Genomic DNA, 15,998 nt, shown 5'->3' with positions numbered 1-15,998 from the left:
TTTTCATGTGTCTTATAACTATAGTCTTTCTGCTGACTGGTGCACTGTTCTCTTTCTTAATAAATGTATTTTTGTTCTGTCCCTATATATTTCCTCTAATGATGACAGACAATGTAAACCTAGCCATCATAGCAGACAGCAAAGTAAATTTCAATTTTGGACTGCTACTAAATTTGACCATGCCCCTTGAAACAGCCCCATCAGCGAATGTGGAATGAGAGGGCCTGGAACTGCTGGTAAGATCCCTTGTAATGATCCATCTTTGGCCAAGCACTATTCAGCTTTCCCATTTAAGAGTTTCACGACAAACCTCCCAACATGCAAAAACTTTATCTTTTATTTCAAGTTTCTATCTAATATTCACTAATTATTATTATTTTTTTAGAGACAGGGTCTCACTATGTTGCCCAGAATGGGGTGCAGTGGCTATTCACAGGAATGATCATTGCTCACTGCAGCCTTGAACTCCCAGTCTCCAGTGATCCTCCCGCCTCAGCCTCTCAAGTAGCTGGGATTACAGGTGCATGCTACAGCTCCTGGCTCTAATATTCACTCACTCTTTAATTCATTTTATTGGGCATCCACTTTGTGTCAGAAGCTTTAACTACTTGCTGAATGAGATTTTGTAGCTCCCAGCGTTCCTAGTATCTAACGAGCCAAATGAATCAACAAAGCATGGTGAAGTGCCCACGGTGTAGTAGCAACAGTGGGAAACTATTACTACCTGTAGGCTTTAAAGGAGCAGGAGGAAAGGATCTTGGAGGAGAGATTATGCCAGAGCAGAAGGGAAGCAGGAAGGGAGTCTTTTTGATCTCCTGACAGTGACTTCCATTTGCCAAACCCTACAGGAAGCTAGAGGACATGAGAGGCACCCGGAGGTGATGCAGTCTGGGAGGGCCAGGCTTTCAGCGTTTTAGAGAGGCATGGAGAAGGATGGAGGGTGGGCACCTGGGGAGATCCTCAGGTGGACAATGGCCACTGAGGGATGCCCAGCATTGCTATCAGCCCTGCCCTCAAAGAGCTGCAGTCTAGTGAAGATACTCATACAGCAGGTCTGCCAGGTAAACAGCGGGGGACCTCAACTGGAATGGTGTCTTGGGGTATGGGGGCGTGGGTGTGTAGAACTGAAGACCACTTTAGACATCTTCCGCATACATTAATATACATGAGGGGTTGGGTGGGAGGTGTAAAGGAGTAGGGAAGATATTGGTGTCAAAGCTGAGGGTGACAGGCAAATGGAGAAAAGGATGATGTTTGCTGGGTGAGAAGTAAAGCCTGATGACATAAATTTCAAATAAATGAAGGCATAGAAGTCAGTAGGAGTTGATCACGAGCAGGCAGGTGGTAGAGGGTGGAATAGCAGGAAATATTCACATCACTTGTAGCTCCTTACCAAATGAACTAACAAGTCAGATGGTTGGAATAGGTCATTCTTTGAATTTTGGCCAGACCCTGCTAAACAATGGCGAAGTTCTGTAAACCGACTATTTTTAGAATTTCATTAGAAAACTTCATGTGGAGTTTAGGTCTGAGGGGGCGTTGAGGGGCTTAAAATGTATAGTATACTCCTAAACTGTACCTTACTATACTCCTAAACTGTATGCACAATATGAAAATAGCTTGCACTATTGTTGTCCCCCCCAATTTCAGGTCAACGCTGGGAAGCTAGTAAACTTTGGAAGATAGAACATGTTCTCTTGTGTTCAATCAGTCCCTACTGATATTAATAGAAAAGTAGACCTGGACCTACAAAACAATGGACAACCCAAATGTATGTTTCTTTTTTTTCTTTTTGTCTTTTTTTTTGAGATTGAGTTTTGCTCTGTGGCCCATGCTGGAGTGCAGCGACACAATCATGGCTCACTGCAGCCTTGACCTGCCAGGCTCAGTCTATCCTCCCACCTCAGCCTCCCGAGTAGCTAGGACTACAGGGGCACACACCACCATGCTCAGCTAATTTTTTGTATTATTATTATTATTTTTTATATATAGCGACAGGGTTTTGCCATGTTGCCCAGGCTGGTTTCAAATTCCTGTGCTCAATCAATCCACCTGCCTCAGCCTCCCAAAATGCTGGGCGAGAGCCACATGCCCAGCCCCCAAATGTATGTTCAATCTATGAATATTTGAATGTATATTTCTGTCAGAAATATATTCATGGGCTGGGCATGGTGGCTCACACGTGTAATCCCAATACTTGGGGAGGCTGAGTCAGGAGGATCACTTGAGGCCAGGAATTCGAGACCACCTGAGCAGCACAGCAAGACTCCTGTGTGTATGAAACAGTTTAAAAATTAGCTGGGCATGGTAGTGTGCACCTGTAGTCCCAGCTAGTTTGGCAGCTGAGGTGGGAGAGTCGCTTGAGCCCAGGAGGTTGAGGCTGCAGTGAGCTGAGATTGTACCACTGCACTTCAGCCTGGGCTGAGCAAGACCCCATTGCAAAAAAAAAAAAAAAAAAAAGAAGAAGAAATATATTCATGGATGCATGTGCCCAATTCCTTGGGATCTATCTCCTAACTGATACAAAGCAGGGCTGGAACATCCTTCTTTTTAGGACAGAGTGGGCATGCCAGTTGGACAACAGTGGCTTGGTAATATATCAAACCACTTGACAGTCTATTCCCAGAAGGAAACGGGCTGTGGTTCAGATGTAGGCTGACCCAACTTGAAAGTGGTGGTAGGTTTGTTTAATGATATCTTAGAGAGAAATATAGAGCAGAAATATGAATACCACGGCTAGATTTATAGCCACAGAAATTATAACTGTAAAAGACACTTCTCCAAACGCAGTCCTGAGGATGGCACCTGCTGGGACAATGACTCATTTCTGCATTTATGAGGTCATGGGAAGGGCTGCTTTTCATGCATAACCAGAATGACGATGAGTTGGTACGACAATGTCTCAAGGACATTCTGAGACTGTGCAGAGAAGGCAAGTCCAGATGTGTCTGAAAATCCGTACCATCATTTCGGTAGGTGTAAAACTCCTACCGTGGTTGTCAATGAAATCCTGGTTGCTGAGATCATGATACCATCTGGTGAATCAAAGGAAGATTTTTGCATTTTCTTGCTATCATTAAGAAACACCTGTTCTCAGCACAATTTTCCTGGAGGTGTTGGGATTTTGAGAAGTAACTTTTTCTTTTGTTACAATTTCAAACTTATGGAAAAGTTGCAGGAGGAGTAAAAGGAACTTCTATACCTCTTACCTAAATCCACCAATCATTTGCTTTATTATTTTATGTATTTATTTATATATGTTTATATCAACATAAATGCATATCTATTATTTATTTTTTGAACCATTGAGAGTAAGTTGGATATCATGCCTCCTTATCCCCAAACCAGTTTCCTGTGAACGAGGTCATTTTCTTTCCTTCCTTCCCTTCCCTTTCTTCCTTCCTCCTTTCCTTTCCTTTCCTTTCCTTTCCTTTCCTTTCCTTTCCTTTCCTTTCCTTTCTCTCTTTCTTTTTTTTTCTTTTGAGACACAGTGTCCTTCTGTCACCCAGGCTGGAGTGCAGTGGCACAGTCTTGGCTCACGGCAACCTCTGCCTCCCAGGCTCAAGTGATCCTCTCATCTCAGCCTCCCAAGTAGCTGGAACTACAGACGTGTGCCACCATGCCTGGCCAATTTTTGTATTTTTGGGGGTAGAGACGGGGTCTCATTATATTGCCCAGGCTGGTCTTGGATTCCTGGGCTCAAGTGATCCTCCTGCCTCGACCTCCCAAAGTGCTGGGATTACAGGGGTGAGCCACAGCACCCAGCCAAGGTCATTTTCTTACATGTCATAATACAATGTTTAAAATTAGACATTTTAACTCTGTTACAATATTTTTATCAATCCCCATTCCATATTCAAATTTCATCAATTGTCATCACAATGTCCCTTATAGATTTTATTTTTGCAGTCTGGGGTCCAGTTTAGGATCCTGCATTACATTTGGTAATCCTGCCTTTTGTCGGTGCCTGTCAGTCAAAGCACCAGGCACACACTTGCTGTCACACAAATTTGTTTTGTTTTTTTTTTTTGTTTGTTTTTTTTTTGTTTTTTTTTTAGTGCTTCAGTTTCTGAATTAGACCCTGAGAAAAGCAGGTTGGATGCTTAGTGCTCTCTTTGATAGTGTTTGAATCTCAGGCTTCATTTTCCAGCAACTCTTCAGAGTCAACTGCGTGTGTGCAGTTAGTTGGAGAGAGAGCCTTGCTTCTGAGTGTGTTTCTCCATCTGCTGTGACCCTTCCTACAGACTCATCACTTCCAGGAGCACTGAGCATACTTCACGGGTGCGTCTTTAGAGACTGGGGCCTCATGGAGAGGCCTGGCTACAGGGAGCAGGGATAGCAGGGATCCGGGAGCCAGGGGTCTGCCTGCCCTTTTACTCCTGGGCTGTCACTTTCCATGGCTGACTTACCTTTTGAGTTGGTCCAGTTTGGTGGAAAGGCTTCAAGCTGTGCACCCTGGTGGGACCATGTGGCAGGGCATTCAATTTTAGTATAGGGTGGCCCTCTTGTGGCAGACATTTGCATGTTCTGGGAAAAGGACGGATGGTAGAAGGTGCAGAGTCAGAGTGTTAGAGCAGTGTATTCGTTTGCTAGGGCTTCCAGAACAAAGCACCACAGACGGGTCCACCCTAACAGCCTCAATTACCTCTTTACAGGCCCCATCTCTGAAGGCAGCCACATTTTGAGGGAGTTAGGACTTCAACATGTGAGATTTGGAGGAATACAATTCTGCTCATAATAAGCAGAAAGGAACCTTAGATATTCTTTAGCTTAAGTCCATCATTTTAGAAAACAGATTGACCTGTTCAAGGTCACACAATAGTAGGCAGCAGAGACCTAACGTGAAACCCACCTCTAAGGAGTATATGATTACCTCCATTACCTTTTGTTTCTGTAAAATGTCCAAAGCAAACTCAGAATGTATCTTAACTGAAAGGGATGGCTCAAAATGCTAGAGTATGAAATTGACTAAAAGGCAAAACATCTAAGCCTATTTTACTCAGGCTTTTAGATATTTGTTAGTGAAGAAAAATGTTAATTAAAAAATTTTGAAACTATATTTTACATTTAAATAACTTTATTTTATTTATTTTTTGAGACAGGGTCTCATTCTGTCACCTAGACTGGAGTGCAGTGGTGCAATCTCAGCTCACTGCAGTCTCTGCCTCCCAGGCTCCAGCAATCCTCCTACCTCAGCCTCCTGAGTATCTGAGACTACAGGCATGTGCCTATATTTTTTGTCGACATGGGGTTTCACGATGTTGCCCAGGCTGGTCTTGAACTTCTGGGCTCAAGCAGTCCACCCGCCTTGGCCTCCCAAAGTGCTGGGATTGTAGGTATGAGCCACTTCACCCAGCCTTAAACAACTTTAAATGGAATAAAAGATATGATGAACATTAAACCTGGCATATTTCACTAATTTCTGATATTTTTATACTGCTAAAATCACCATGCATCTGGTATTTTGCTTTTCTTTTCCCCTTCAAGTTTGTTATAAGCATTTTTATTTATATCATAGTATATTCCACAAGGTTAAAATTGTTTGGTGGGGCCAGGTGTGCTAACTCTCACCTTTGATCCCAGTACTTTAGGAGGCTGAGGCAGGAGGATTGCTTGAGGGCAGGGAGTTCGAGACCAGTGTGGGTAACATAGCAAGACCCTGTTTTTTTAAAAAAATAAATACATAAATAAAATAAGTAAAATTGTTCAATGGTTATAGCCCATTTTCTCCTATTGTTACTGCAGTTTGCTAAGCCATTCTCCTCTCTGCACCTCTCCCTCTCTTAGCCATTATACATATATATAGCCATAACATAAAGCAAGTAATATTTATTAAATGTCTATACTGCAAAGGTGATCACACTTTTTGCAGGTGTTTTGGAAAATAATTTCAAACTTTCTAGGAAAAATGGCAAGAATAGTACAAACAACCCAGATTCACCTCTTAATATTTGTCTAATTTCCTTTCTATCTCTCATGCTTATTTATGTTTATATTTATACATGTCATTTTATTCAGAATCATTTGAGAATAAGTTGCATACATCATGGGTCTTTGCTCCTAGATAGTTCAGAGTATATTTTCCTTTTTTTGAGATGAAGTCTCGCTCTGTTGCCAGGCTGGAGTGCATTGGCATTATCTCGACTCACTGCAACCTCTGCCTCCTGGGTTCAAGTGATTCTCCTGCCTCAGCCTCCCAAGTAGCTGGGACTACAGGTATGTACCACCATGCCTTGCTAATTTTTTTGTATTTTTAGTACAGATGGGGTTCACCATGTTGGCTAGGATGGTCTTGAACTCCTGACCTCATGATCCGCCCACCTTGGTCTCCCAAAGTGCTGGGATTACAGGCGTGAGCCACTGTGCCCAGCCTGAGCCCTCAGAGTGTATTTTCTAAGAATAATGATATTATTTTACATAACTGTAGCATAGTCATAAACTTCAGTAAATTTAATCTTGATACAATTTTATGGTCTAATCTATTTATATTCTAATTTTGTTAATGAACCTAGTGATAACCTTTATAGCAGTTTTTCTCCTCCAATACAAGATCCAGTCTAGGATCCATATTGCATTTATTTATTTATTTTTATTTTTGAGATGGAGTCTCACTCTGTCACCTAGGTTGGAGTGCAGTGGCGTGATATTGGCTCACTGCAACCTCTGCCCCGCCGGATTCAAGGAATTCTCATGTCTCAGCCTCCCGAGTAGCTGGGACTACAGGCACAAGCCATGATGTCCGGCTAATTTTTTGTATTATTAGTAGAGATGGGGTTTCACCATGTTGGCCAGGCTGGTCTCGAACTCCTGACCTCAGATGATCCACCCACCTCAGCCTCCAAAGTGCTAGGATTACAGGCATGAGCCACCACACTCGGCCCTATACTGCATTTAGATGTCCTGTCTCTTCAGTCTCCTTTAATCTGGAACATTTTCATAGCTTCTCTTTGTCTTTTATGATATTAACATTTTTATAGAATACCATCCCCCTTCTGTTTTTATTAATAGGATGTTCCTTCTTTGGGATTTATCTGGATGATTCCTTATGATCAGATATAGGCTATATATTCAGGTTATGCAGGCCAGATAAAAGACGTGTATTTCTCGGACCAACCAAGATACCCTTGAGAGTGAAAGATGATGCTTGCTATATTTACGCTGAGATAGTGGGTGTAAATGTGTCTTAGGCAAACTGGGATGTGTGGTTACCCTACTTATATAAGTGATTATTCTCATTTTACCAGTCTCCATACTGGGACTAGATAGGTTAAATCACTTACTGAAGTGATGGGACCAGAACTTAACATCAGATCTTTCTTATTCTAAAACATCCATTTCCTGTCCCTGCCCCCAAACTACTGCCATTCAACTGTACTTAGAGTAACTCTTCCATAGCTGACCTTTCATCAAGTCCTGTGGAATCTATCTCTACAAACATGTCTCTTGAATTAACAAATTCATTCAGCAATGATTTCTTCCTTATGCATACGATCTCTACTCCTACTCAATGGTCTCCCACCAGTGATATGGTCTTTAGGGCTGTTGACAAATATTGCACACTCCTTCTAAGCACATAGCAGGATTGCATTTCCCAGTGCACCTGAAGTTAGACAATACAACCACAGCATTTTGCTAAGATCTTTATTTTAGAAGTTGTCCAGATTATCTTGTGTTTTCATTAGTCAGTATGGATTCGCCTCCTGCACCCTGAGGGCAGAGACTTGATTTTGTGCAATATTTAACTCTGAGGCTACGCTTTGTGAGGAGATATTTTCTGAGTGTTTATTTCACTGGATTAAATTGAAATAATTTTTTGTTATGTTTCTAGAATATATTTTTCTCAAATGGTATTGCCATATGTGGTCGATTGAGTTGTGGGTCCTGATTCTCCACTCCAGCATGATGGGATTATCCACCCACACCCTTGCCAGGGCCTCAGGCTGAGCCCTGCCTCCTCCTTGCTTCCTCTTGACTTTATTTGTGGCCATGTGATTTGCTTTGACCAATGGGATGTCAGCAGACATGACGCAAACAAAGGCCTGGGATGAGCTTGTGTGGCTGGGCTTGCTCTTGTGCTTTTTTCATTGCTAGTTTAGAAGCTTGAGGGACATTGGGAGCAGAGCAGCCCCTGCTGAAAGGAGACCTACAGCTGGAAGACAGCTGAGCTCCCAGCCCCAGGGAATGCAGTGATAAATACTTCTATTTTGTTCTGTAGCAATATTTGACTGATACATGGTATCATAGGGAACAAATGATTTTATAACTCTTGCTATATGTTGGTTTTGCTCTCGTGAGGAAGCCTGAAGTCAATTTACCATGCTATCAGCATGGTATATATGCACCTACAAAAATATTCATGTGGTTATCCTCAATTTGACCATACAATTACATTTTATGTATTTTTATTTATTATTTTTATTTTTATAAATAAAAGAAATGGGGGTCTCACTATGTTGCCAAGGCTAGTCTTGAACTCCTGGCCTCAAGAGATCCTCCCACTTTGGCCTCCCAAAGTTCTGGATTAGAGGTGTGGTCCACTGCACCTGGCCAAATCTAATTTTAAATGGTTTAAGAAAATAGAACAATAACCATGCCACCAGCACAGTTTAGGGCCTTGCAGAGCTTTATTCCAGACGGAATCTATTATCTTGAGGTAATAATTTGGTGTAATAATAAACTCCACAAAGATCTGTGTAATTTTCTTTCTCTATCTTTGATAACTATGACTTTAATTTGTAGTATAATCACACACAATCCATATAGTTAGTAATTATATGGTACTACTAATCCTTTTAAGAAAACAACCCTTTTGATAATTATTTTTAAAGTTGGAGATATGACAAAATATCTACATTCAGAAACATTCTCATCAAGTGGTATTAATTTCTTTTCTTAAATTTACTTTTAAATTTGTCAAAGTCTAGCTATTAATTATATATATATATTTTAAAAGCTTGTCCTTAAAATCCAACTATTAGTTTCATAATAAAAATTAAAATGGAACATAATGGCGCAAAATCCTTTATTATTCTCGAATTGAGGGTTGGCCAATTAATGGCGGATCACTTGAGCCCAGGAGTTTGAGTCCTGCCTGGGCAACATAGCAAGACCCCGTCTCATTTTTTATTAAAATTTTTTTGTATTACATTTTACGTTAAAAAAAGAAAAAGAAAAAAGCAATTTTTTTCTTTTTCTTTTTCTTTTTTTTTTTTTTTGAGACGGAGTCTCACTCTGTTACCCAGGCTGGAGTGCAGTGGGGCGATCTCGGCTCACTGCAGCCTCCGCCTCCGCCTCCCAGGTTCCAGCGATTCTCCTGCCTCAGCCTCCCAGGTAGCTGGGATTACTGGCACACGCCACCACGCCTGGCTAATTTTGGTATTTTTAGTAGAGACGGAGTTTCACCATGTTGGCCAGGCTGGCCTCGAACTCAGGTGATCCGCCCGCCTCGGCCTCCCAAAGTGCTGGGATTACAGGCGTGAACCACCTATTACAGGCCCATGGGTGGGGCTCTATTTGTTTTTTCCATTCAAGAAAGCATGTCAAACTCCATCAGAGCATGGGTGAATTATAAAAACATAACCGTGCATGTCTCCTAAGTTATTGTAGGCTTTTATGCACGGGTATTCCTAAGAAATTACTTGCGCCACACCTCACTACTTAATGGAGACATGCCATTTTATTTTGCATCCATGGTTAAGAACCTCTGCTATACAGAAGGGTCCTAAACGTCATGTTATGATTATGAAAAAGAATTGCATGCATAACCGAGCAATTGGAAATAAAAAAGACCAAAAGAAAAAAAAAGAATTGCTTAAGTAATCAGAAAAAAAAAATGGCATTGTTAAAGAGTTCTACAATTGAGTTTGAATGCAAGAGGAGACAAAGTGACAAGCCCTGGGCTCTTGAGCTAGTCCAAGTTTAAAGAGTTCGCTTGGGGATTCCTTCACAGTCCCCAGTGGAACCAGTGAAAAGAGCGTCATGCCTCCCGTGTCCCCTGACCCTCCATTCAATCAAAAGCAACAGGCCTGAACAATCACGGAACAAAAACCTCATTGCCCAGCGTAACCTTCCAACCCCGGAGCTGTATGGGCCGCTAATCCGCCGCACAAAGCGGGCCGCTGCTCTTTTCTTCTCCCGCGCCCGGGCCCAGCGTGGCGCCCAACTGCTGATCGGCTCTGGAACGTCCCAGCAGCGCGCCGGGGGCCTCCGGTGTTTATTTAGCGGGCTGCGGGCTGCGCCGGGGGCCTCCTGGAGAGCCGGCTCGGCGCCGCCCGCGCGCCCGCGCCAGAGCAGCCATGTACCGGCGCAGCTACGTCTTCCAGACCCGCAAGGAGCAGTACGAGCACGCCGACGAGGCTTCGCGCGCCGCCGAGCCCGAGCGCCCGGCCGACGAGGGCTGGGCTGGGGCCACGAGCCTGGCGGCGCTGCAGGGGCTCGGCGAGCGCGTGGCCGCCCACGTCCAGCGGGCCCGCGCCCTCGAGCAGCGCCATGCCGGGCTCCGGAGGCAGCTGGATGCCTTCCAGCGCCTGGGCGAGCTGGCCGGGCCCGAGGACGCCCTCGCCCGCCAAGTCGAGAGCAACCGCCAGCGCGTCCGGGACCTGGCGGCCGAGCGCGCCCGGCTGGAGCGCCAGGGCACCGAGGCGCAGCGCGCGCTCGACGAGTTCCGAAGCAAGTAAGCGGCGGCCATCGGGGGAAACCGAGGCAGGGCGTGGGCCGTCCCGGCGGCGCGGGGCTGGGAGCACGCTGCTACCATGCAGGGGTGGAGCGCCGTCTCTGGTCCCCTGTCGATCGATGACCTCATCCCTGCACGCAGGTGGCACATTTCCTTAAGCTAAGACTAGCTTCTATTTTGATGGCACGTCACAGTTTAACGAAGTTGTATCATTTACTTTTCATCTATTTTTAAATTTTGGTATAACTTACATGTTATAAAATGCACAGATTTGAAGTGCATAGTTCAGTGAGTTTTGACAAATGTATATACCCGTGTTACCACGAAAACAAGTGAGATATTTCCACTACCCCTGAAAGTTCCCTCCTCCCCTTCCCCAGTCAGTCCCCTTTGCCCCAGACAGGAGGCATCCATTCTGATTTCTATCACTATAGATTGACTTTGCTTATTCCACAGTTCCACAAAAATAGAATCTTATGGGGTGTACTCTATTGTCTGGCTTCTTTTGCTCAGCACATTGTTTTTGAGATGTGCCGATGTTATTTAATCCTTACAGACTTATCTTTACCGCACCTGTTTTACAGATGAGGCGACTGAGGCTCAGAAAATGTAGGGATTTGGGGCAAGGCCCCTCAGCTGGCGAATTGCTGTCCTGGGACTGGAATTTAGGTCCCAGGCATGCTAAGTCTAATTGCCTTCATGGCATAGCAGCTGACACCTGGGAATTATGCTCAGTATGTGTCCTCTAGTGTCTTGATACTCAAAGTGCGGTCCATGGACCAGCAGTATTGGCATCACCCGGGAGTTTGCTAGAAATACAGATTCTTGGGCCCACCCTAGAACTCCAGAATCAGAATCTGCATTTTAACAAGCTCCCCAGGTGATTTTCAGTTTAAAAAGTTAAATGTTGAAGACTAAGAAGCACTGGTCCAGGGCATGGTCTCCCCTCCCACAGATTGAGTAATGTGTTAAAATCACATAGGAGCTGTTAAAAAAAAGATGCAATTTCTCAACATTTTTTCAAGTTATAAATGTGTGTGCTCTTTGACTCAGAAGGCCACTTCGAGGAATTTATTATAGGATGCACTCTAGCAGGTATGAAATGGCATGCCTGCACAGATACTCACTGCAGCAGGTACACTCCAGCAGGTGTGCAATGGCATGCCTGCACAGATACTCACTGCAGCAGGTACACTCCAGCAGGTGTGCAATGGCATGCCTGCACAGATACTCACTGCAGCAGGTACACTCCAGCAGGTGTGCAATGGCATGCCTGCACAGATACTCACTGCAGCAGGTACACTCCAGCAGGTGTGCAATGGCATGCCTCCACCGATACTGCAGCAGGTACACTCCAGCAGGTGTGCAATGGCATGGCTGCAAAGATACTCACTGCAACAGGTACACTCCAGCAGGTGTGCAATGGCATGCCTGCAAAGATACTCACTGCAGCAGGATCTGCAATAAGCCTGGAACCAAATAAATGCCCATTAAAAGGAGACAGGTGCTTCCTCCATGTAATGGAATACTATGCAGTGGAAAAAAGTATGTTATTGTCATTTAGTCTTTTAAAAGGGGAGAAGAGTAGAGTTTTTTTTTTTTTTGCTTGCATAAAAAGAATTTCAGGACACACACAAAGACACACACACACACAGACACACACACAGGCACATGCCCCAATGACACTGGCTACCTGAGGGGGATAAGTGAGTAGGAACTGGGCAATTGGGAGACAGAGGTGGGAAGGAGACTTTTAACAGAACATCTTTTTATATCTTTAAAAAAATTATTTAACTATGGGCTGGGTGCAGTGGCTCACGCCTGTAATCCCAGCAGTTTGGGAGGCCAAGGCAGGCAGAACACTTGAGGTCAGGAGTTCCAGACCAGCCTTGCCAACATTGTGAAACCCTGTGTCTACTTTAAAAAATACAAAAATTAGCTGGGTGTAGTGGCACGTGCCTGTAGTTCCAGCTACCCGGGAGGCTGAGGCAGGAGAATCACTTGAATCTGGGAGGCGCAGGCTGCAGTGAGCTGAGATTGCGCCACTGCACTCCAGCCTGGGTGACAGAGTGAGACTCTGTCACACACACACACACACACGCACACACACACACAGTTATTTAACCATGTAAGATATTCATCCATTTAAAATTACATAAATGAATTTTAAAATACAGATGTCTAGGCTCTACCCTGGACCTCAAGAGGGGCCCAGAAGCTTAAACATTTTTAATGAGTGCCACTGGTCATTCCAGCCAGATTTGGGAACCCTTGGCATAGGGTAGTCAGAGGATTTCTCTAAACCTGCTCTATGTTTGAGTTCCAGTTTCTCAATCTGAATCTTGGGCAGGTTATTCAATGTTGTGTTCTGAACACATTTATCAAATCACATTTATTGATTCGATTCCTGTCAGCTCTTTTGTCTTGGGGTTTAATCTATAGAAACAGACTTGGAGCTGGTAGAAGGGACCTGAAAATCCACTTGTTACAGAACTTCATGGGGAAACTGAGCCTGGGAGAGGGCCTGTGGGTGGCAGAACTTGAACCTGGGTTTTCTCACCCTGGGCCTATGCTCTTTCGGGAACACTGTATCTTGAGAGAATCCGTTCTTGGACTCCTGCAGCCTAAGGCCCAGAAATAGGACCTCATTCAGATGAAGCTCATGTTCTCCAAAGCAAAGGGTGAAAGTGCCCTGTGGCTCAGACATCCGGGGCAGCTTGATGGACCATCAGGATTCCCTGGATGGCCTTTGTGTTGGCATTAGACTATAGTCTACTGTACTTTGGCTGGTAAGCATGACATCCATGAGTCCTAGTTGAAGGAAAGGCCATATTAGGTTTTCCTGGTCTTTACTGATTGCACTTGGTTCTGAGTTATATGCCCATCATGAAGCAGTTCCTTCAGGCTCTGTGATTTATTTAAAATTCACATTAATTTATTCCCTCCCTTTGCCCCCTTGGAGAAGTTTTGACATTTGGATTGTGGTAGTGGGAACTGAAAATCATTATAGAAATGCTCATCCACATCCATAGGCACACACGCATACACATACATGCCAGGCTGGAGTTTACATTCCAGAGGTGAGTTGATGGCTACCTAAAGCCAGGGGAAAATAATGCAGCAATGGGTTAGTATGTGCAGGCTTGGTTCCATGCCAGCGCTAGGCATAGTCTCTATCTGGCAGTTGAATAATTTCAAAATCAGGTCTTTAACAGGTCAAAGACTAAGCAAAACACTAAATAAAACAAGAATGAAATAAAAACAAAACTATCAAAATACAACGACAGAGTCAATTATCCAAATTGTTGAAAACTAAAAATAATTTGTGCAAAACAATCAGTTAATCGAAGCCAGTTTTTTCACTTTATGAATATACTTATATGAATATACACATTATCATGAATTCTTTGTAGTGAAATCACTCTCTCTCTCTATTTTTTTTTTTTTTTTTTTGAGACGGAGTCTCATTCTGTCACCCAGGCTGGAGTGCGGTGGCGCGATCCCGGCTCACTGCAAGCTCCGCCTCCTGGGTTCACGCCATTCTCCTGCCTCAGCCTCCCGAGTAGCTGGGACTACAGGCGCCCGCTACCACACCCTGCTAATTTTTTTGTGTTTTTAGTAGAGACGGGGTTTCACCGTGTTAGCCAGGATGGTCTCAATCTCCTGACCTCGTGATCCGCCCGCCTCGGCCTCCTAAAGTGCTGGGATTACAGGCGTGAGCCACTGCGCCCGGAAATCACTTATCTTTAAATATAATATCTAGGCTTGTCTTTACAGCATGAAAATTACTCACAATATCAGGTTAATGTGTTGATCCTCAAACATGTTCTTAAGCTATGGAAACTCTTAGATATTTCCAGCAGGAAAGAGCAATAAGAAAATTAGATTTTATTAACAGTTTTATTCTCAAAGCTAATTATACATTTAAAAACTAATTTCTGGCTCTGTTACGGCAACACACAAAATAAACTACCAAATGTAACATCCTGGTGTGAAAGGTAAAACTTATGCAGAGATGTTTAGTTTCCTAGATAGAACTCAGCTTCGCAGATGGTTTTAGATCTGGGAATGCGTGCACATTGCACATATTCATAATTGTTCTTCCTTCAGTTCATGACTTTTCCTTCTGAGAACATGGTGGTGTGGTTTTCTAGCACCTTTCATGGTTGCAGAATACTTGAACCCATGGCATGGGCATGCAAGGGCACAGAAAACTATGCTTTGTGGATTGGGCTCAGTGTTAATTAGGATTGCTTTCAACTATAAAGGACAGAAACTCCAAACTGACATTGGTGCGCTTCAGACCAATTAGGATGGCAACTATAAAAAACAAACAAACAAACAAAAACAACAGAAAATAAGTGTTTGTTAGGATGTGGAGAAATTATGGACTGTTGATGGGACTGTAAAATGGTACAGCCATTGTGGAAAACAGTATAGCAGTTCCTCAAAAAATTAAAAAATAGAGTTATCATATGATGCAACAATTCCATTTCTGCACATATACCCAAAAGAATTGAAAGAGGGTTTTGAATAGCTGCTTGTATATATATGTTCATAACAGCACTGTTCACAATAGCTAAAATGTAGAAGCAACCCAAGTGTCCACTGACAAAGGAATACGTAAACAAAATGTGATAGATACATAGAATATTATACACCCTTACAAAGGAAGGTAATTCTGACATATGCTACAATATGGTTGAAACTTGAAGACATTATGCTAAGTGAAACAAGCCAGTCACAAAAAGAAAAATATTGTATGCTTCCACTTACATAAGGTAGCTGGGCTTGTCAAATTCATAGAGACAGAAAGTACAATGGTGGTTGTCAGGGCTGGGGATGGGGAGAATGGGGAGTTACTATTTAATGGGTAGGGAGTTTCCACTTTGCAAGATGAGGAGTTACAGAGATGGATGTTGGTGGTGATTTCACAATATTATGAATATATTTACTATCATAAACTGTATACTTAAAATGGTTAAGATGGTAAATTTTATGTTATGCATATTTTACCCCCCCCCCCCCATACAGAAAAAAACAGAAAAAGTGATACTGGCTTACCCAAAATGTCACTGGCTTATCCAAAATGTTTCTCACTTGTGTAAGGTCTGGTTAAGCAGTTTAGTATGATACTGTACAGTATTTGCGACACAGAAGGTTCTGTGTGGCCTTCAGGAAGGCAGCATTCATGTTTCTGGCTGCAGGATGGAGGGAGGGATGGAAAATGAGAATAAAGGGCACACATACACCATTACTTACTAAAGGTATCTGAAAGCTGCCATGCAGACTTATGCTTCTATCCCATTGGTCAGGACTTAGTCAC

The 15,998-nt window shown here is 43.4% G+C and overlaps 1 protein-coding gene across 4 annotated transcripts in view; it reads left to right on the top strand.

The window, feature by feature from the left end:
- The window catches only part of BFSP1 (beaded filament structural protein 1), a 65,131-nt gene that overhangs the window by 17,276 nt on the left and 31,857 nt on the right, over positions 1–15,998 (top strand). Inside the window, exon 1 of one of the 4 annotated variants that reach the window (XM_055372909.2) lies at positions 10,071–10,672. The exons of 2 other annotated variants lie outside the window; for them this stretch is intronic. In XM_055372909.2, coding sequence (XP_055228884.2) covers positions 10,296–10,672 — 377 coding nt within the window. In that variant the 5' untranslated portion in view covers positions 10,071–10,295. Of the gene's footprint in view, positions 1–10,070; positions 10,673–15,998 lie in introns of those variants that run through there. One more of the 4 variants, XM_055372908.2, reaches the window with a different exon arrangement.

The sequence above is a fragment of the Gorilla gorilla genome, chromosome 21 (genome assembly GCF_029281585.2).
Source record: "Gorilla gorilla gorilla isolate KB3781 chromosome 21, NHGRI_mGorGor1-v2.1_pri, whole genome shotgun sequence".
Lineage (NCBI taxonomy): Eukaryota > Metazoa > Chordata > Mammalia > Primates > Hominidae > Gorilla > Gorilla gorilla.
This window is presented reverse-complemented; position numbering and strand designations above follow the sequence as displayed.